Source organism: Pseudophryne corroboree, chromosome 4 (assembly GCF_028390025.1).
Source record: "Pseudophryne corroboree isolate aPseCor3 chromosome 4, aPseCor3.hap2, whole genome shotgun sequence".
Taxonomy (NCBI): Eukaryota; Metazoa; Chordata; class Amphibia; order Anura; family Myobatrachidae; genus Pseudophryne; species Pseudophryne corroboree.
Genome location: NC_086447.1, coordinates 335,371,572 through 335,394,017, shown reverse-complemented (window position 1 = coordinate 335,394,017; position 22,446 = coordinate 335,371,572). Strand labels below are relative to the sequence as shown.

Below are 22,446 nucleotides of genomic sequence, written 5' to 3'. Positions count from 1 at the left end.
TCTTTAATCTCATAGTATGTAATTGTATCCTTATCCCCTTAGTATATAGTGCTTTGTTTATATATTAGTGTTTTATAAATAAAGGATTATAATACTGTTGGTGAGCTTTTATCTATATGCCAATCTTTTTTTTTTTTTTTTCTTATTTCATTAAATTGGTTCAACCCCCGCTATATTTTTCATATAATGTATTAATCTGCTTACTTGCTTTCATATTATTATTTATTATTATTATTATTATTGTTATTATTATTATTATTATTTTTATTTATTTTTTTCACCCAGGCAAGTGTGTTTATTCCTGAAACGGGGAGCCAACCAACATGCTACTGATGAAGATGGAAAAGACCCTTTGACTATTGCTATAGAGGCTGCTAATGCGGACATAGTAACACTGTACGTATGTAGCCACTTAAACACTCTTCCCTTTAGGAAATTATACATCACATGTATTTTAGAGCATATCTGTAATTTTTAAATGAAATGGATTTTTGTTTGGATATATATCGATAAAAAGTTAAATACTTTTTTTTTAAAAAAGTTACCACAAATTGTAGATGTTTCTTTTTTATTTAATGAAGAACCTTTTTGAAAATGTATGTAAATATTGTAATGAAAAAAATATGCCTAGTGGTGTCTCATACCCCACTGTGTCCATCTGTCCCCATTGTAATATCACTATGTACCATCCCAACGGCATAACCCACCTGTTCCCATTATGGCGCACCCTACTCTCCATAGTGCTATATCTGACCATTTAAGTATTGTTCTGCAACCCCTCTACGTAAACCAATCCCCCTAGGGTCAATATACATTTTATGTGGTGTATTGGAGGAGTATATTGTCAGGATTTTGGTTTGTTTTTTCTGTACCTGAATAACGTCTCATGAAAATACTTTCTGAAAAATGCGGGATGAGCTTCAGTGTTTTGTAATACAGTAGGAAGATAACACTTTACTTTTTACCACAGTTTTAACAAAAAAAACATACAGAACGATGTGTGAAGGCTACTTTCTGTCAAACACCTGTATTTGTAAATGATCTAGTACTAAATGTAAGATTGGTAGAATCATTCATAGATACTGTACATTCATTGTTGGGATAACCAAGTCGACAGAATATTCACAACAGCATATTTGTCTGCAGTACATTTTAGGACATTAGAGTAGGATAACTAATGATTTACTGCGCACCCTTTTATTCAGACTTTTTACATTGATTTCTGCTTGTCTTCTCCAATCTCTATAGATTGCGCTTGGCACGTATGAATGAAGAGATGCGGGAATCTGAAGGATTTTACGGACAGCCAGGTCAATATTCCACTAACAGCCATACTGAAATGCAATATAGAAAGTGCATGCAAGAATTTATAAGCTTACAGCTTGGCCATTCTGAGTCTTTAGGGAGGAAGGTGAACAGCAACTCATCCAATTAGTGTCACGCATTGTTTATATGCCCACATAACCAGATTTATTTATTTTTTTTATCAATTTTTTTTTTTTTTTCAATAGATGGCTTACATATTATGAGGTGGTATCTGTGTAGGTCACATTTATAGTAATCCCTTCCTTGATGGCATATCATGAATATCTCTTCATCTTACATTTTTTATGTGAATGACATGTTGGCTATAAGGATTATGTGTGGCTTTATAAGACGTGATAAGTGGACACTAAAAGGAGTATTTAGAATTGAATGTAAACAATGCCATTTTGTGCAATTATGTGTCTGCACATTTAAATTCCACGTCTGTATTTTGAACTACGTGCAACCTTACAGCTTGCCTATAGGTGCTACAGGAGCAAATGTGTGGGAATTACCATCATTAATTCAGTATCTGCACCATCTTGTGTAGGTGCAGAACTTTGTACAGAATTATTTTCAAAATGCATGTAACCTAAATTAGACCTAACTTAAAGGGTGTACTGTACTGTAGTGCTCACACACGTTTATTCCTGGTTACCCCCTCCAAGTGCAAAGGGCCAGTACGTGCAACTCAAAGTACTGTTATGCGCAGTGTAAGTCATTTTATGTGCAGTGCATAGTTACTGACCATCTAAAGCCGGGTACACACAGGGCGACCTCCCCAAGTTAGCAATCAGCGCTATATCGCTGATTGCTAATTAGGGGAGATCACCAGTGCATATATACAACAATATCGATAAACGATATCATTCAGTGACGTCATCCCCCGCATTTCCCGAACATGCAGCTCAACGATATAGTTAAAATTGAGCTGCATGTTCAGTAGATAATGCCTGAATGAGAACGACTCATGGGTGCATGCATCATTCATCCTTCAGTCATACACACTAGACGATATGAACAGTAGATCTTTATAAAAAAAAATAGTTATTGTTCATATTATCTAGTGTGTCGCCTAGTGTGTACGGGTCTGAAGTCTTTAGGGAACACAAATCAATGCAATTTTTAAAACTGTGAACTAGTTTATAAAGTGTTTTTGTTTTATTTACTCATCAGCTACTTGAAGATAATTTTTTACTAATTTATATGTATATATTTATAGACTACTATAAAAAAAAACTAATTAGCAACAGATGTTGGAAAATGTATTGATGTTCTGTGAAAATTATCTTTCTAACAAATATGGAGTATTAATGAAGTTTTGCTTTCTGGCTGGGCCAGTCACAGAACATTATGTTTGGTGATAAATGTTTATAGAATTTAATGGGGTATAGTGAAGGTTGAGGGCCGAGCCCTTAACTGGTTAACTTTGTAATATAAAAACTCCTCCCCTCCAGCTACTTCCTCAGTTTAAAATTAATTGTGTGGAAGGAGTAGGTCAGCACTAAGTTAATTAGCATCATTTTTTTTCCTGCTCCCAGTTTTTTTTTCTGCCTCAACTACAAGTAGGGTTGCCACCTCATCCCTTTATTTCTGGACACATATTAATTACACAGGTTCTGTGGCTGGCTGACTTCAAGACTCCATTTCACCTGGTTTTGATCAGCCACAGAACCTGTGTAATTAATGTGTCCAGAATTAAAGGCATTTGATGGCAACCCTACCTATGAGAGCCAGCAGTCCGGTCTCCTGAAACCGCAGCAGCCGGGGTGTCCAGAGAGTAGCGTAGAGGCCACATTCAGCAATATAAGCAGTGCATTCTGGAGCCGCTTCCGGGACACATGCAGATTGCACAGCTGGCAGTGTCTTGGGCATTCTCTATATACGCACAGCTGCCAGCCATTACAGATGACATTGTTTGGCATCAGGTAGTTCTTTTGGTCACTACCAGCTCTACACTGCCTAGAGAAGGGGGTAGGAGGGCAGATCTATCGAATGAGTCAGAGTAGTGGATGGATATACTCCGTGCCTAGAGGGGTTACGCACTGAGGTCAGGCTGACCATCATGCAACCCAGAGAAGATACAGCAGATAGTATAGTCCAACACTTGAATGGAGGATCAGTTGATGACTGCTGTGAAGTCCTCCATTCCCATTCCTCTCCGAGACGTCACGTGACAGTATGGGATAAGTTTCTGACAAATTTTTCTGGTTTCTAGTCAGAGATTTATGTATTTTCCCAGTATGCATGTGTTGTAAATATGCAGTTTAATACTGCTTTTGAGTAATCATTTATTTATATGTATTTTGTAAAAATGTCAGAAAAAAAGGAGTAGTTCCAACGCTAAGCCTAGAGGAGGGAAATTTCCAGTACTAGATATTCAATAATCAATGGGATTTTACTACAATCTGCTTTTAGTCCCAAAACCAGAAAGAAGTCAAAGACCCATTTTACATTTAAAGGATTTAAAAACAAGACTGCAGTTAGACAGATTCAGGTTGGAATTTGGAAGATCAGCCATAAATGGAATGAAGGTAAAATAAGTTTTTGGCATGTATAGATCTCAAATATGCCTACCTCCATTTGCCCATTTAGGTAGGGCATCAGCATCTCTGAAGGTTTGCAGTCGAAGGAAGACATTTTCAATTCAGAGCTCTTCTTTTCCTCATATTTTTACAAAGGTCATAGCAGGTCTTCTAAGATCTATGAGAAGTTCTTCAAGTAGATCTTTTAAGGATAGTGGAAACAAAGTTCAATATTATTCCCAGGAAGCACATGAAGTGTTTAGGTCTTGTTTTCAACACTTGATTAGCAAGGGTCTTTTTGACAAAGGGTAAGATCAGAGACATTCAAAACCTAGTTCAAAATATTTTGGATGCCACTAGTTCTTTGTTTAGCAGGTGTATGAAGTTACTGGGAAAGATTGTTTTCTCGTTCGAATAGATTCAGGATGCAATGGTCTTATTCCAACCATCAATTATCACCACGGTTCATTAATCTTTCAACAGAGACGAGACCATCTCACAGGTGGTGAACCCTGTCAGAAAACTTGAACAAAGGCAGGAGTTTTTTCATCCCAGTTCTCATTGATGGTAATGGACGCCAAGCTCCAGGGATGGAGAGCAGTTATAATGAACTTTCATCTTCAGGAACTGTTGTCCAGAAAGGAAACCAGACTTCCAATCATTGTTCTGATGGCAGAAGAGCAATGCTAAAAACATTGAAGAAAGTGTAGTCACTTATTCAGAATCCAGTTGAACAAATCTACAGCAGTAGCATACGTAAATCACCAGGGAGGGTCAAAGAGTTCCCTGGCAAAGAGGGAAGTTTTTCAGATTTAATCTTGGGAAGATTCCAGTGATATCTGCAGTTTTTATACCTGGAATAGAGAATTGGAAGGCAGACTTTCTCAGCTTTCAGACCATTCTATCAAGGGAGTGGTATTCACCCAGATGTTTACAACAGTCTGGTAAAACAATCGGGCCAACCAGGATAGATCTAATGGCTTCTTGGTTCAACCAAGAAAGAAAAAAAACACAGCCATGTTTTATTGCAGAACCAGGTACCCATTAGGCTTTCTAATAAATGCAGTGGTTGGTAGAGGTTCCATATAGCCTGCATAGTCCCTCCAATTTTAATGCTCCCTCAAGTATCCAGGAAGATAAAGAAGGAGAGAATATCAGTGATCTTGAAATGGGGTTGGTATCAGAGGTAGTAAATATGGCAGTGGTCCTGTGGTCAGACTTTAAATCCAAGAAGATCTATTGTCCTGGGGGGCTATTTGTTTGTCAGGCACCCATCTTTTACATTTAATGGCATGGTTTGAAGCTTAGATTTAAAAAAAAAAAAAGGATTTTCAGTTGCAATCATTCAGAGTATGATAAGAGCCAGAAAGACAGTCTCTTCAGACAACTGATTGAGTATCCCAAATCCAAATATTCCGAAATACAGAATATTCCAAAATATGGAATTTTTTGAGTGAGACCAAGATAGTGAAACCTTTGTTTTCTGATGGCTCAATGTACACAAACTTTGTTTAATACACAAAGTTATTAAAAATATTGTATTAAATAACCTTCAGGCTGTGTGTATAAGGTGTATATGAAACATAAATGCATTCTGTGCTTAGACTTGGGTCCCATCACCATGATATCTCATTATGGTATGCAATTATTCCAAAATACGGAAAATCCGATATCCAAAATACTTCTGGCCCCAATCATTTTGGATAAGGGATACTCAACCTGTAGCACAAGAGTCTGGAAGAATTGCATATATTGCATGATTGCCTGGTGTGATAAAGCAAAAGTTTCATCTTAATCATTCTCCCTGCCGAAGGTTCTTTCTGTTTTTTTTCCAGTCAGGTCTAGATTTGGGACTTCGTTTAGGTTTCCTTAAGGTACAAATATCAGCTCATTTATTTTCAAAGAAATTTGGCTATGATCCCAGAGGTGAAGACTTTTTTGAAGACCTTCGTATTACATATACAGCCACCATATGTGTATCCCATAGAACCTTGGCTCAGTTACCACCCTTCAAACTTTTGCAGGAGGTGGACTTGAAGTTTATAACTTGGATTGTTTTTTTTTTAATAAGCTATATCATCAAGTAGACAAGTTTCAGAATTAGGAGCTTTATCTTATAGGCTTTGTAGACCTCCGTTACTTGTGATTCACAAAGATAGGTTATTGTTAAGCACAGTACTGTCTTTTCAGAGTGGTGTTGACATTTTATCTTAAGAAATTGTAATACTTTTGGTAAATCAAGTAAGACAATGGATCAGGGTCAGTTGTCTCTGTTAGATGTGGCGAGAGTGTTAATAATGTATATGGAGAGTACAGCGATCCCTCCCTTATTTGTTATGGGTGAGAATGGTGTGACTTCTGTCCTTTATCTTTTTTTAACCTATCCTTGTTTAAACTGAGGAAGGGGTTGGATGGGAGGAGCTTTTATACTAGAAAAGTTAACAAGTTAAGTGCTAGATTCTCAAACCTCACTATACTTCATGGTCAGGATCCGTTCAATTTGCTGGCTGATGGGATCCCGGCGGTCAGGATGTCAACGCCGGAATACCGGCGCACAGGGTCTATTTCCACTCGTGGGTGTGGCGAGCACAGCTAGCCCTCAAGTTCGCAGCGTGGTGAGCGCAGCGATTCTGCAAGGGGACTCGTACCGTTCGCCCTACTGCTGGCATTCTGCATGTCGGGATGCCGCTGTCGGGATACTGACATTCGGCATCCCGTCCGGCAGGATTACGTATGTAATCCTCATGATTAAGCAGTGTCTCCCAGATTGACATACTTATCATTTTATATAAATTCTAGGCATACTTGCCTACTCTTCCAGAATATCCATTAAGACTCCCTAATTAGAGTAGTTCCCACGGTCTACATGGAGAACAGGTTAGCCTCCTGCACCCCTCCTTAGTGAAATGGATGGGATGGGGGCATGATAAATACATCATCATGGTCTTGCACACCTCTGCGTACTGCTGTGATCCGTGGCATTTCATTCATGGTGGGGCCATTACAACCACAGAAAACCAAAATAGTAACATATATTTCTACGACCGTGCTAAAAAAGTACAAACACTACAGTATTGAAGGTCTGAAAAGTAATCTTGCAGATCTTTTTATTTCATATATATTTATGCACTTTCTTTATTGTTATGTGTGCCTTGATTTGTTTTGGTTCTTAAGAACTGAAAGCAATACATGAATAATCACCATCAGAGGCATGTTTGCAGTTGGGGTGTAATTTGGTAGGGGCTATAATTTTTTTTATAAGAACTTGAATATTTGATTTTAAAATCACCAATTCTTGTGTCATTCTCTGAATGTTGGGGAAATATAACTGTCAACTTGATGTCAGCACCTGAAGAATCAGAATACACGTTTGTTCAAAATATACCTTCTGTTATTCATATGAATTTGAACTTCTAACTTCAAGAAAAATATTTTCCTTGTTATATTTTAATGTAAGACATATGGAACAAAAATTCCTGGAATTATGCAGCGCTTGGGGTTTCTGGGGATCTGGGGAAATCATGCTGTTTGTAGCCTTTCATTCTTGTTCGAAATGTGATACATAGTTGTATTTTTGTTTTTGTTCCTTTCAGTGTATGTTAATTGTACCGGAATTTTACACAATTTTTTTTTATTGTTTTTTTTTTTAAAGTAAATATGTTTTAGGGGGGGGGGGGTGGCCTGGTCGTCTTGGAGAGCGGACGTGCTCTCTCTAGCTCCTGCAGGCACTGCCCTTCTGATTGCCCTTTTCTCCCCCTGACTTGCACCAGGCTGCCCCAGACTGCCTGCTGAGACCCCTTGTGTGTGCCTGCAGCCGCTGTGGGGGACCCGCGGAGTCGGGGAGTGCTTTGAAGCACTCCTGCGGATTGCGGCCACCCCCAGCCTGAAGCCGGGAGCTTGAGTTTGGGGACGTGCCGGAGCGGAGGACCGGAGCCGGGGTTTCGCTGTCTCCTGCCTACCCCAGGAGCCACTGACCTTCTGTCACCCTGCCTGCATCTTCCCGTACCCATACCTGGAGGCTGGGTGCCGGGGCTGATCGACCGGAGGCTTCCCGGAGGCCGCAGTACGAGCGGCGGCCATCTTGCTGGAGGTCGCCTGGAGCCGGGAAGCTGGTGAGCCGCTGAGCCGCTATACGCATCCCTGCTGGTGCCCCTCTCTCCTCCCTCTCCTCTGCAGCCGGAGGCTCGGGGTGCCGAACGGTTGGCTGCCCGGACCCCGTAGGCCTCCCCGCCGACACCCGCGTGCCTCTGCCTTCCCCTGGCCGTCTGCGCCGGAGTCCCGTGGATGGGGGCTGCGGCCGGGTCGGAGCTTTCGGTGGTGCGGTTGGAGGTTCCGGGAGAGCTGATGCGCATCAGTGGGGCTGATTGGAGGCCTCATTCACCCCTTCTGACCCGCAAGTGTGCACCTGGCGACCCAGGGGCTCCTGGTGGCCGGGGCCGCCCCAGGCAGCTGAGATCCTATATCCTCCCCTCACCCTGCCCTGCAGCACCCCTCCCGCTGTTCTTCTCCCTGAATTGGTGAGCCCTGGTATTCCCGGGGATGGCTCCCCTCTGTGACCAGCACCCCCTCACCTGTTGCTCAGTGACCTGCTTCCCTGCGCGGGGCCCGACTAAGTGGGGTCAGTGCCTCTCCCTGCTGCCATCGGGAGGGCCCCATACGCATTGTGCTTATACTGGGGGTGCCTTCTCCAGTTTTGCGACTGGTGCTGCTGTCTGTTGTACCTGAGTGGTAGGAGCCCCACTGCACCGCACTGGGCGCCCCTCTGGTACCTGGGCCCTCTTAGGAGAATTACCACTTTCCGTGCTACTTTGACCTTTCTGCCCCATCAGCGGTACCCCATATTGCTGGACTCCTCATTTACATATCTCCGGGCGGCTGCTCCGAGTTTGTCTGCGGGATGTGAGCGCGGCTGCTCTCCATCGGCTATGCTGTCTAACTAATAGGGGAATGTATCCCCCGTCATCCTTCTAAAGCTCTGGTGTTGCTCCTTTGAAATGGTCCTTTCATCTATTCTTCTCTGATGGCCAGAGGCAAGATAACCCAACAAGGAAAGTCCGCCCGGTCTACACGTAGCACTCCATCACAATCAACTCTCCGATCCTATCTATCTGTAGCGACTGCGGTTGACCACCCCTCTGCTACGTCCGACACAAAGATTGCCTCACCCACGATGGCTTCTTCTCCCCAGACTGGAGATCTACGGGCCCAAATGTCCCAATTACAGGGTGAAATTGGAGAAATCCTGACCCATGTCCGCTCTCTTCCTTCTAAACAGGATATGCAAGCTCTGAAATGTCGCCTTCAGGACTCTATTCAAGCCCAGATTTTGTCGGTGCAATCTGACATTAAACATTTGGGATCCCGAATTGTTTCCCTGGAGGAAGAGAGGGACATGGTAGAAGACCAATTACTTCAGCTCCGTGACACAGTCGCCCAGCAGGGGTCGGACATGGAACTGATGCAGAATAAATTAGACGACCTGGACAACAGGGGTCGTCTGAATAATATCAGAGTCCGCGGCCTCCCTGAAGAGGTTCCTTCATCCGGCCTTGTCGACGCCCTAACTAAAATATTCGGCAAGATCCTGGGCTTGGACCCCTCCGACTCGATTGAATTTGACCGGGCTCACAGAGCCCTCAGACCTAAAGGGCCAGCCTCCGAACGTCCGAGAGACGTCATCTGTAGACTCCATTACTTCTCGCAGAAAGAAGACATCCTTCGCAAGGTTCGGGACCTGGAAGGGATTGATTTCAATGGTACTCGGATCCAAATTTTCCAAGATCTCTCCTGGCGCACACTCCAACAGCGGAGATTGCTGAAGCCTCTGACTGAAACGCTGCGCAACCATGACCTGAAGTACAGATGGGGCTTCCCGTTTTCCTTGCAAGTGTCCCATGCTGGTAAGGTCCTCTCCCTCCAGTCTCCAGTGGACTTGCCCGGTTTTTGTTCTGCTTTGGGGCTAGAAGATATTTCCCTCCCGGGTTGGCGAGCCTTTACTCTCCCCACCCTGGCCACCACCAATCCGCCCAGGAGAGAGCGGTGGCACAGGGTTCAGAATCCGAAACGTAAAGCCAAAGGTGAAGATCCCCCCCGCCTGTTAGACGCCACCTGAGGGGAGTACAGATGAAAGTCTTTGCTAATCCTTTTTCCAGCTTTGGTTCTACCGGCTCCCGTGACGAGCAGTAGATGGACTCTCCTGTGAGATTTATTTGCCTCATTTCCTTGTTGTCCCTGTTATATGACCTCAGAAGTTACTAATTTTAGTGTGTCCCCCCCCCCCTTTTTTTTTTCCTTCCCCCCAGTTCCCCTAGGTGCCCGACGGTATTAATATCCTGCAATTTATCCATGTATATGTCTTAGCCGTAAATTGACGATTGGTTCTCGGCCCTAGGCCCTTGTTCCTATGCACTTAATCTACGCAACTTTGGCCCCTACTGATGCCGCCTGGATCATTCCCCCCTCCCCCCCCCCTTTCCTCCCCCCCCCCCTCTCCTCCCTTCTCCCTCCCTGAAAGGGCCTTTCCCGTTCTTGCCGTCAGTATTGCTATTCCTGTTGTTATTTATTTTGTCGTTCTTGGATGGCACAACCAACACCGGTTATTCTCGTTGCTCACGCTTCATTTGCATTTAATAACTCTAGGATGACGGGGCTGCGGCCCCCTAATGTACCCCCTACCGCTATGGTTACCCCGAGACAGAGGTACCATTATGGTGCCTTTCTTGTTCGGTTGCGGTATCTTACTGTCTGACCTACTCTGGTCTGTCGTTCTATCTATCTCTTACTCTTGGACTCTCTTCTATTCTCTTTCTTCTTCCTAACCCCTCTTTTCTTTTCCTCTCTCCGGTCACCCGGCCTGCAATGTGCGATCTTTGACATTCTGCAATACCCCGACACATGGCTTCTACACTCAGGATCATCTCCATAAATGCCAGGGGCTTAAATGTCCCTGAGAAGAGGGCCTGAGCTCTCCGTTCGTTCCACGCAGAGAGGGCTGATATTGTCCTTGTACAGGAGACTCATTTCCGTCTACTTTCTATATTCTACTTGACCACAGGCACCTTCCCCTGGTCTGCGACGCTTCCATTGGCCAGATGACATGGTCCGATCACGCCCCGGTTAGACTGGACATCTCTGTCGATCCCGCTCAGCGACGCTAAAGGCGGTTTAATGAGTCCCTATTGCATGACCCGTATTGTAAAGCCCAACTGGAGGAAGCCATTGCTATGTACATTGACTGTAATGTCTCCCCTGATGTCTCTGACTTGACAATTTGGGAAGCTCACAAATGTGTAATCCGGAGAAAGTGCATCCAATTGGGCTCTTATTTAAAGAAACAACGTTTGGGCCAAATTGAGGGACTCCTTCGGCAAATTGAATCCCTGGAAACTGTTCATAAGGCTTCCCTTTCCCCCGACACCTATGTTGACCTAGTCACGGCCCGCTCGTCCCTGAATAAGCTGCTACTAGATAAAGTGAAGTTCTCTTTCAGGAAGTGTCGCAATCAATATTATCGCTGGGGCAACAAGCCGGGCAAAATGCTTGCCAGGGCAAAATGCTTGCCAGGGCCTTACGCTCCCAAAGGGAACTCTCATTTATCCCCTCCATAAAGGACGGGCAGGGCCGTCTGTTCCACAACACGGACAAAATTGCGGAGACATTCTGTTTGTACTACACCTCCCTTTACAATCTCCCCTCACCCGACCCAGCTAGAGACCGGGCGCGCGATGTGGACGCCTATCTTACAAAGATTGGCTTCCCTAAACGTTCGGAAGATGCTGGGGAAGAGTTGGAAAAGCCCTTTACTTCCCAAGAACTCGACGATGCCATTAAATCTACCCCTTCTGGGAAGAGCCCTGGCCCGGACGGTTTCACCATTAATTATTATAAAGCTTTCCGGGATAAATTGTCCCCTCTTTTCTTAGACGCATGTAACATAGTCTCCGATACACACCCTTTCTCTAGGCAATCCCTTGAGGCCCACATTGCGGTTCTCCCTAAGGAGGGTAAGGATCCTTCCCTGTGTCCCAGCTACCGGCCTATATCTCTTCTCAATGTTCATGTCAAGCTCTTCGCCAAGCTCCTGGCTAATAGGCTCAGATCCCTGCTACCCTCCCTCATACATGATGACCAAGTGGGGTTTGTCCCTGGTTGAGAGGCAAAGGACAATACGTCCAAGATTGTAGCTCTCATACACTATGTCTCCTCAAAGGATTCCCCGACGATCCTGCTATCCACGGATGCTGAAAAGGCGTTTGATAGAATTGACTGGGGGTTCATGGCCGGGGTGCTGAGACACATGGGACTGTACCCGACTTGCCTGCATCGCATTCTTGCCCTTTATGCCTCCCCTTCTGCCAGGATCGTGATTAACGGTTCCCTGTCCGCTCCGTTCGCCATTAACAATGGGACTAGGCAGGGGGTTGTCCCCTGTCCCCCATGATTTTCATCCTCTGTATGGAGGCCCTAGCTAGAGCAATTAGGCTCAATCCAAACATCTCGGGGATCAGGCTCCCAAGATGTGGAATATAAACTTGCCCTCTTTGCCGATGATTTACTGGCTACGCTTACAAACCCCACAGTCTCCTTACCTAACTTAATGGATGAGTTTAAGCTCTTTGGAGAGCTCTCTAATTTTTAAATAAATTACTCAAAATCAGTGGTACTGAATCTTACTACCCCGTCTGCCATAATATCTGGACTTAAAACGGCTTTCCCCTTCACCTGGCACTCCTCTCACCTGAAATATTTGGGGACCACAATCACCAGGGACCTCTCGCGTCTTTTCGACTCTAACTTTACCCCCCTTCTAACTAAACTTCGTGCTGACCTTCAGTCCTGGACGTCCAAGTCTTTCTCCTGGTTGGGTAGACTGGGTATTCTCAAAATGAATTCCCTCCCTAGAATCTTGTATCTTCTGCAGACCCTACCGATTAAGATTCCTTCAACATGGTTCCGGGAGGTGCAACGGATATTTAGAGAATTTATCTGGGGAGGCAAGAGGCCGCGCTTGAAATTTTCCATAATGGTCAGACAGAGGCGGCCTCCGCCTGCCAGATATACAAGGCTACTATCGAGCATGCCACCTCCAGAGGATCCTTTGGTGGTCTAGACCCTCCCCATCGATACAATGGGTGCAGATAGAGAGTCAGGCACTCCCGTTACCAGTTGCTGTCGCCCCGTGGCTGCACACCCTCCCTACCATTTCTCATCCCACAATAGGCCCCACCTTGACGTGCTGGAAATCGATTAGAAAGTCCACCTCTATTTCTTCGCCGACTTCCGCCTACATGTCTTTCTTATTTGATGAACGATTCCCCTAGTACTCTGGTAGTGGAGACCCAATACAAATTGATCTCACGGTGGTATAGAAGTCCTGATATTCTTTCTAAGATGGGGTTGGGCCTCCCCAATACCTGTTGGCGCTGCTCCTCTGGCCCTGGGTACCCGCTCCATATATGGTGGTCATGCCCCTTGCTCCAACCCTACTGGAAGGAGGTAATTACACTATCTGCTGAAATTGTGGGGGTCGAGGTACCAACGGATCCCCTGTTTTGGTTGTTTTACTACTCATCCACACCCATTACGAGCTATAAACACTCCTTACTGTGCCATCTCAATAATGCCACCAAGGCGGTGATTCCTGTCCGCTGGCGATCCTCCTCTCCTCCAACTGTTAGAGAATGGTTGAATAGAGTAGACCTTTATATGGATCTGGATGATGTGATGGCGTCTGCTGACGGGGGCTATCTATCCTTTAGAGATACATGGGCTCGCTGGCTACTCTTTAAGGATTCCCCGACCTTTCGGTCATTCCTCGCCCCCGGTCTCTCCACGCCCTCTTAGATACCGCTTCACCTCAATGTGCCATGCCTCGATATGTGACACGTAAGAGATTCGCGCTGTGGACCAGGTGACTCCGCTTCCTTATCCTTCTTCTTCCTTTCCCCTTCTTCCTCTTTCTGTGTCTCCCCTTTCCTTCTCTCCTTTCACTTGTTCTTGTTTTGGTTCATTAAGGTTAACACGATATATTTGACTATTTAACTATACTGTTCTTTGTGGTCGAGCTGTTACGACACATTGAGTATATTCCATTCTGTTCCTGACCGCGGGAGCTAGACAGGTTTGCAGCTGTACTATGGCTTTGTTTGTTCATGCGACTGTTGATATGTTAATCGTTTGTTATTGCTTCTAAATTCTTCGATAAACCTATTTTGCACTAAAGTAAATATGTTTTAAAGCAGACATAAGTACATTCCTTTCTTTGTTAGATTTTAGATTTAACAGTATTTAAACCAGATTTTCAGCAACCTGAGACCTTTCTTTAATTTTTTTGTAACCGATTGTTGACATTCGATCTGCTGAATAGATGCTTAATATATATTTTTAGTTCTTTACAATGTGTCATAGCCTACTTCTCTAGATATTTACTCTTGTACTCGCATTGCATTTTCTGTATTTAATCATTGTAAAGTTTGACAAAAAAAATAGTATGTTTACGGGTAAAGCAATATTTAAGTCATTAACAAGTACCTACTAAGGAACATTTTAACTAAGTTTGAAATAATTACATTTTTGTTATTTATGTATGGTTGAATAAACATTTTCAGTGCTGGTGTAAACACATCCTTTTCTGAAGCATGGTCTATAGGACTCTCACTGTGTGAAGAAGCCATTATTACTGAGTCCTTCTTCCAACTGGCTGTTCATGTTCTTACCCTTACCACTTAGCTGTTCCCAATACTACTCTCTAGAATACTGCACATAACTGTAATTTTTTTAAATTCAACATTACCTGCCACACATGGAAAATATTTTACTAATGTACTTTTTCCTCTACCTGGATTCTCAGTAGCTGCTATGTGCAGCTGCTTTTCCCATGGAACCTCCATTCGTCTTAAAACCATTGGTTGAGGGCAGTGAGCCAATCACAATCTCAGTGGGGTGTAGTATGGGCTCCCGGCAACCAGCATACCAACAGTGTGGCGAGCGCAAATGAGCCCCTTGCCGGCTCGCTGCGCTCGCCACGCTGCGGGCACGGTGGCACGCTACGTGCGCCACGCTATTTTATTCTCCCTCCAGGGGGGTCGTGGACCCCCACAAGGGAGAATAAGTGTCGGTATGCCGGCTGTCGGGATTCCGGCGCCGGTATACTGTGCGCCTAGATTCCGACAGCCGGCATACTGAAGACCACCTGCGCAGTTAGCCAATCACAATCTTATGATTGTTGCTTGTGATTGGTTCTTACTCTACTCATGGAGACCTGTAGAGATGAACAGACAGGCTATTAATGTGTCCTCATACACCTATCCTATTTGTGCCATATAGTGTGAGATACTTGGCTTAACTCCATGCTGTGCACTTTATACTCCAGTGTGCTACTTTTTTCCTCAGTTTTGCATCTTAGTTTGCTTATAGGGGGTCATTCCGAGTTGATCGTAGCTGTGCTAAATTTAGCACAGCCACGATCATCTTCCCAGACATGCGGGGTGACGCCCAGCAGCACAGGGCTAGTCCGCCCCGCATGTCTGTCCCCCCCACACACAAGTAGAGATGCTTTTGTACTTGCTGAGTAACTCCCGGCCATCGCAGCTCCTGCAGCTGGCCGGGCGTTGCTCGTCGGTGCCCCTGGTCGCAGCGGCTGCGTGTGACGTCACGCAGCCTGACCCCCCCCCCCCGCACGGTCCGGCCATGCCTGCATTGGTCGGACCGCACCCCCATAACGGCGGCCAAACCGCCTCCCGCCCAGTGACCGCCTCTGCCTGTCAATCAGGCAGAGGCGATTGCAAGGGAACAACGGCCGGCGCATGCGCAGATCCAACCCGATCGCTGCACTGCGATAAACTGCAGCGAGCGATCGGGTCGGAATGACCCCAATAGTGTAATAGGCACTTATGATTCGTGTTAAGTTGCAAAATCTGTGGCACGTAAAATGGGGCTGTTTCGCTGTGATTTGAGGATAGGTGTATGTAGACACATAAACAGCACGTTAGGAGTACGGCTATGCCTCGCTCCCCTTCTAGTCCCATTCTGCTCCTTCCATTTTAGAAGCAGTGTGAATGTCATTGAGAAAACAGCAGATATTGTCTGATCATTTATATAACTAGCCTGGGATCTGCTGTTTGCACCTAGCAGGGGGGATTTGGATGTGAAAAGTGGTGTATTTGGGTGCAGAACAGCAAAGGGGTGTGGGACTAAGGTAACCCTACATATGCCAGGTCCAATGTACTAATTCTTAAAAATTGACAGTACTAGTGCAATGTTCCATGTAAAATGTTCTAATTAACATGGATATTAGAACTCACTGTATCTCTCAAATATCACTGTGTATACCTCACTTATATATTATAGAAAAAGAATGCAGCGTAACAATTATTGTGGTCTCTGTAAAAAAAAAAAAAAAAAAAAAAGCAGATCGTTAAGGTATTTAAAAGTGGTGGTGTTGCCTGTAGCAACCAATCAGATCCTAGCTATGATTTTTCTTTTGCATATTAGAAAATATAATCTGATTTGTTGCTATGGGCAATTCCTCCACTTGTCTGTTTTAGAAGCTTTAGTAAATTTGCCCTTAAATATTTTTAAACATGATCCTGTAACTTGCACAGCTTTGACGCAATAGAGATGGGTGGGTTGTGAGAGATGTATATGACATAACCGTTTTTCCTGTACCCTCGCCTTCATCCTGTTTCCTATTGTGCAAGTACACTTGTTTATTTTACATATTGGATACTCTGCTTTTTCTCTTTCCTTTCATCTTTCTGGATGCATGGAGACTCCTAGCAGGTATAGATCTTTGTATGTTACAATTGAGCTAATGCATGAAAAAGGTCTATATGGTTTATTTATCATCCTGTTCAGCGCAAACTGTAATACAGTACATTGTATGGTGCACATTTTGCAGACTAATGTCCACTAGACCATTACTAGTTATTGTCTTTATCCTGCATATCTAATTTAAAACTATTTCAGCAATGCATTATATTTCAATGAAGTCTTTTTTTCATATTTCATGTAACTGATTACGTTTTTTTTTTTTCTCGTGTAGGAGATGAAACATATCAAGATATATTCAGAGATTTTTCCCATATGGCATCCAACAATCCCGAAAAACTGAATCGTTTTCAGCAGTCCGATTCACAGAAGTCTTGAATTTTGTGCAGTATCTGCGTGCTTCATGTAACAAGTCCTTCTTGCCCACCCAAAAAAACTTATTGATAATTAAACAGGGTGGTTGAACAATCTGAGAGCCTGGTCTTTAGTTCTACAAGCCAATGTTAGACTTGTTGGCATTCTATATGCCCAGCACAGAGACAGTGGTCCCCTGGGTTAAACCACTACTCTTTTAATGATGTCACACTCATTACATAAAACAAATACTTAAAACATCTCTTAAAGGATGCCCACGGCCACTGTTTTATTTGCTTTGAGTGAATGGACAACTATATATTTTAACCCTAATCACAGATACAACACTATAGGGGCCACCAATGGCTAAGTTATCTATCTATCTATCTATCTCTATCATATATATATATATATATATATATATATATATACATACACATACAAGGACCAACAGACATAGCTGCTTTCTGATACTTTACTCTGTAAATCATACGTCAAATAATGGTAAACCTGATACACTTCAGTAGCCCGATGAGCACCCTTTGAAAAGTGTTCCCACAGTAAGAAATATGCAGCTATCTATAATAACATATATCAGTAGGCTGTTTAAACAAGTGTTACAAACTATAAACTAATGTTTAAAGCTATAACAAACACATTTGACCATAAAGGAGAAAGGAGCTTGGGCCACAGGAACTATAACTGATCACTATCACTGACACAACTAAATAATTCTGCACCTTCTTGACAATGTCATGGTTCAGACCTGTCAGACAGTGGATAAAACCTAGTGCTATCACAGTATAAACTGGTTTACTGTGTAAATTGAGACAAAAATAATGACATTATGTGTTCATCAAATATTTAACTGTTTTATGTTTCACTAATGCAATGATTTGCTTAACACCCATTTAGAGTAACGCCTCCCTTTTTTGATGAGCAGTATAATACATTTGACTGACACTATAATTTTCTGTATACTCCCTTTCAAATCTCAATCACCACTACCTAGTATTAATAGGCACAATAAGTGGTTTGCATGGCACTGCGTAGTAGCAGAAGCTTTCTAATCAGTATTTTGCTGCCACATTAGATTTTACCTATTTGAAAACTTAAATGTGTATTTGTTGCACATCTCATTAGGTGTCCTACAATTTAATCATGAAGACTTAACACGTTGAGTTGCTTTTGAGTTAGTTCATTATTTTACTCTTTTGAAACTTCAATAATAAGGGGCATATTTAGAGATTGTGGATATTACTAATGTGCTGTTACCCATTGCAAACAGATAGCTTCCATTTTCAAAGGTGGTCTGGGTTACAGTACCTCCAGTATCTGTATTTTATGTGCTAGTAGCCATCATAGGGGTGTATCCAGGTAGATGCAGGGTTTACCCCAGGGCTATTTGTCGGCTTGCACCTATTCATTTAGGTCTAGCATCCCCGCACATAGCACTTTACTTGCAACCTATGGGTTAGTGCGTGTTACCCTCGAGTTATCCGCGCTGGGAAATTGCAGAATAATTGAATAGCTCCAAACTGCAACTTTCACTGCATGGTAAAACCTATGTCTAATTGGATAATGTCCCAAAACATTAGTAGTAACCACATTGCATAATGTGACATGCGTCTTGATTTAAGACATTATTTTGTAGCTGAATAGTAATTTCTTTTACTTGTTAAAAATTAAAGTATTTTTAACAGTTTATCGCTTGTGCATTTATAGAAAGTGAGATCGCACCATATGAATTGTGATCCATTTCTACTTATTTTGCTTTATAGCAGTGATTTATTTACATTATGAAGATTGTTTTAAATATTGAAATGACATCTGATCTTAGCATGTGTTCTAATGTTGCTGTATTATGACTATTAGAGAATGGAGTATGTATAAGTATTAAAATAATGCATTAGTCTTGTATTGGTAAAAGCCATACCGCATATCCTTTTTTATATATAAAAAAAATTCTTTGTGTTTGCAAAAGAAGTGTACATAGATTGTAGTACTATGAAATATTTTATTAATGCATTGATCGTCCATGTACTGTTTTCAAAAGAAATGTTCCTGATAACAGGGGCAGCAAAATCATGAAATTCTGAAATGTCATCCTGGTCTTCCTACAGTATCATTGTATTTGTGTTCTGTATAACACAGGAGTGTGTTTTAATTCTGATATGAAGTCTTTATAGAGAGAGCCCAGACTATCCACCCTACCACAAATGGCCAAGTAAAACTAGGAACAAAGCATACTGGAAAATAATAAACCTTTTATTTAAGGTCATATTTCATTCTATAAGGATGACTGTGTTGATAAAATGTGACCCCAGTAATGATTGTTCTTTATGTAGCAGACCATGGGCCGGATGTAGTGATGCCTGAGATTGCCGGAGGTGAGAGATGCAAGCTGATCTCAGACGGTTTTTAAAAGGGGCAATCACTTACAATGCAAAACCATGTCTTGTAAGTGATTGCTCCTTTAAAAAAAGACAGAGTTTGGCCGTCATCCTGCACAGCCGCCGAACTCGTGCGTCCTCACATCCGGCCCCATAGCTGAACTACCAGCTAAACTTTTTTTTTTTTTTTCCCTTATGAGCCTATTTATTAATAGTAACCTTGATATTGTGGGTGGTGTTTTCAAGATTTATGCATTTATGCAACAAGGATATGTAACATGGAAGTTCTGCCACAGATACACCTACAGTGGCATCGATTTTTGTTAGTGAAAGCAGTTATCATGGCTTGCTATGGGGACTTGAAAATGCCCTATTTACTGACTTCTGAAAAGCTTAGAGTTTTCCGTGCTTGGGCCAATTAGTCAACACCATCTTCAGATGGTGTTAGTTAATTTTGTCTATAGGGAAGGCCTTGCTGGACAGAGATATTCATATCCTCCATGGTTCTCCAGATGCTTCTCCTTTCCCTTCTGCTATATAAATGTGCATGCTTTCACTGTACTTCATCTCTGCATCAAGCGGGGAATACATTCGTAAATTGCCCCGAACAAGCATCTTTAAATGCTATAAACAGAAGATGTAATTTATCGGGGCATACAAGAAGGAATTAGGAATGCGTTACAGATAATTTGCTGACAGTGGGAGCTGTAGCTATAGGTTTTGGAGAAAGAACCATCGCTGCGTGACTCCTTACTGCTATGGAAGAAACTATGGTAGAAATGTACTGGGCCTACAGACATGTATTACAGAACAGTAACCTGTATTTCAAAGTTTACAAGATAAAATGATTTTCTCTTTATGGTGTCCCTATAATATAATTTTATATTATATCCCTCATGTTGACAAAGGAGACATTATTTTAAAGCACCTTTTTATATGTTTCCCACCGCCAGAACTCAGTTAGATTATGGTGGCATATAGGGATCTAGTAATCGCACACTAGACATGTGGTCATTCTCCAATAGACGCTTAATATATCTAGCAATGAAATCTGTTATACTGACGCTATTCGTTCAAAATATAATTGAACAGTGACAATAACATGTGCCATGACACCTAACATGTAACACCGGTACTGTCCTACATCTCACATTTCGCTCATTTTGACAGCAGTCTAGTTGTTCCTCTAAAAATCTGATTGTACATTCCCTCTTATACCAGAAATGAGATTGGAGTAATGTTTACTAGTGGTAGGATGCTCATGTTCTGCAACTGAATAAAGGACCTTCTGTAAGAAACTGCATCAATTTTGGAAAAGTGGCTGCCTTGTATATTGTACACAGTGTGATTTGTACGCAATTCATTGTCATGTTACTCATTGTGTTCTTCCCAACATCACTCTATTCTAAGTGCAATATTTTTTTACATGGATGAATCTAGTGCTTTTTGATTGGTCGATACTGTTCTTTGCAATATTCCTTCCAGTAAATATATTATAATGAATGTCAAACATACAGTACCTACTTTTATTGTAATCATTTTTGTAAGTTAAACTTGAATGTAGTTTTATTTTTGCTTACTCGAAAGTAAAAGAAATGTCAGCACAAATGTATATGATGTAACAATTGTAAATATATGATTGAATAATTTGTACTCTGCGAACAGAAAAATATGCCATTTCAATAAAACAAAAAAACAAACATTGTTACTGTGTTTGTTATAACTAGATTGTGCAGTGTACTTGATGGCAGTTACGTGCATAAAATACGTATGTTTTGTTGAGGTACATGCATTCTTCAAATATGGCGACAGCACAATATTGGTGGCACAAACGCCTGTTTTCGAGGTGTACTTGCAAATAGTTAACCCCACAATGTTTTCATGTTCTCAGTAATTGATACAATGAGCTCGGGTACGGCACATTGCGGACCAGGTAGAAAGATTGTTGGGAAGGGCTGGGAATGACCCGGCGGTCTTGGCGCACGTTGGCACCAACGACAAAGTTAGGGCTAGGTGGGATGTTCTTAAGAAAGATTATAGGGACTTAGGCCAGAAACTAAAGGCAAGGACATCTGAAATATTACCTGTGCCACGCGCTAATCCAGGAAGGCAGAGGGAGATTAGGGATGTAATGTGTGTCTTAGAGACTGGTGTTAGGAAAGAAGGGTTTGTGTTCCTGAAACACTGGGTGGACTTCTCAGTCAGGCGCCATCTTTTTTGTCACGATGAATTGCACCTGAATGAGGAGGGGGCAGCAGTGCTGGGGGGAAGAATGGTTAGAAGGTTGGAACAGATTTGAAATTAGGTGCCAGGGGGAAAGGTTTAGCTAGAAACTATGGGTCAAGCAGCGAGAATAGTAAGGATGGAGGTAGTGAGCTGATTGGGGGTGGAGAAGGGGGGAGGGAGAGAGCAGCCTGCAAGGGTATTACGAAAACACAAATTAATGATGGATAATGAAGTTCCGAACAGTAGAGGGAATACTTATCTTAACTGTATGTATGTAAATGCTAGAAGCCTTACAGGGAAAAGGGGGAACTAGAAGTCCTTGCAGCAAACGAACAGTATGATATTATAGGTATTAATGAAACTTGGTGGGAAGAATCTCATGATTGGACAGTCAATCTGGAGCATAGGTCTGCAAACTCGGTCCTCATTACCCCACACAGTGCATGTCTTGCAGGTCTCCTCACAGAATGCATTTGGACAAAGGCAAAGTACAGACAGCAGAAGTGGGTCTTTTTCCTTGCTTCCTCATCCAATTTCATTGATCACGGTTTTACTATCCTGTATATGACCGATCCCATTTAATTCGGAAGCTCAGCAGGACAGGCCTGGCCAGTACCTAGATGAGAGCCCAATCGGGGAATACCTGGTACTGTGGATTTCTCTCCATTGGATGAATTTTTATCACACACTTGTCTTATCGAAATCTTTCACTCACAGACCTTTAGAACAGAGTACAATTGGGTACTATATTCAATAACTCATATTTTCACCTTTTAATTCTATTGTACATTGGTCAAATCAAGATTCCAAACATGTATATTGACAGTACAAACTTCATGTCATTATCTTAAAATTATATGGAATAAAAGTTACAT

The 22,446-nt window shown here is 42.6% G+C and overlaps 1 protein-coding gene across 3 annotated transcripts in view; it reads left to right on the top strand.

The window, feature by feature from the left end:
- Positions 1-21,045, top strand: part of ACAP2 (ArfGAP with coiled-coil, ankyrin repeat and PH domains 2) — a 252,506-nt gene extending 231,461 nt beyond the window's left edge. For all 3 annotated transcript variants that reach the window (XM_063916435.1, XM_063916433.1, XM_063916434.1), the window contains 3 exons: positions 286-396; positions 1,249-1,310; positions 16,873-21,045. In XM_063916435.1, the coding sequence (XP_063772505.1) occupies positions 286-396; positions 1,249-1,310; positions 16,873-16,976 (277 nt within the window). In that variant the 3' untranslated portion in view covers positions 16,977-21,045. The remainder of the gene's footprint in view (positions 1-285; positions 397-1,248; positions 1,311-16,872) is intronic.
- Positions 21,046-22,446: the final 1,401 nt, after the last annotated feature.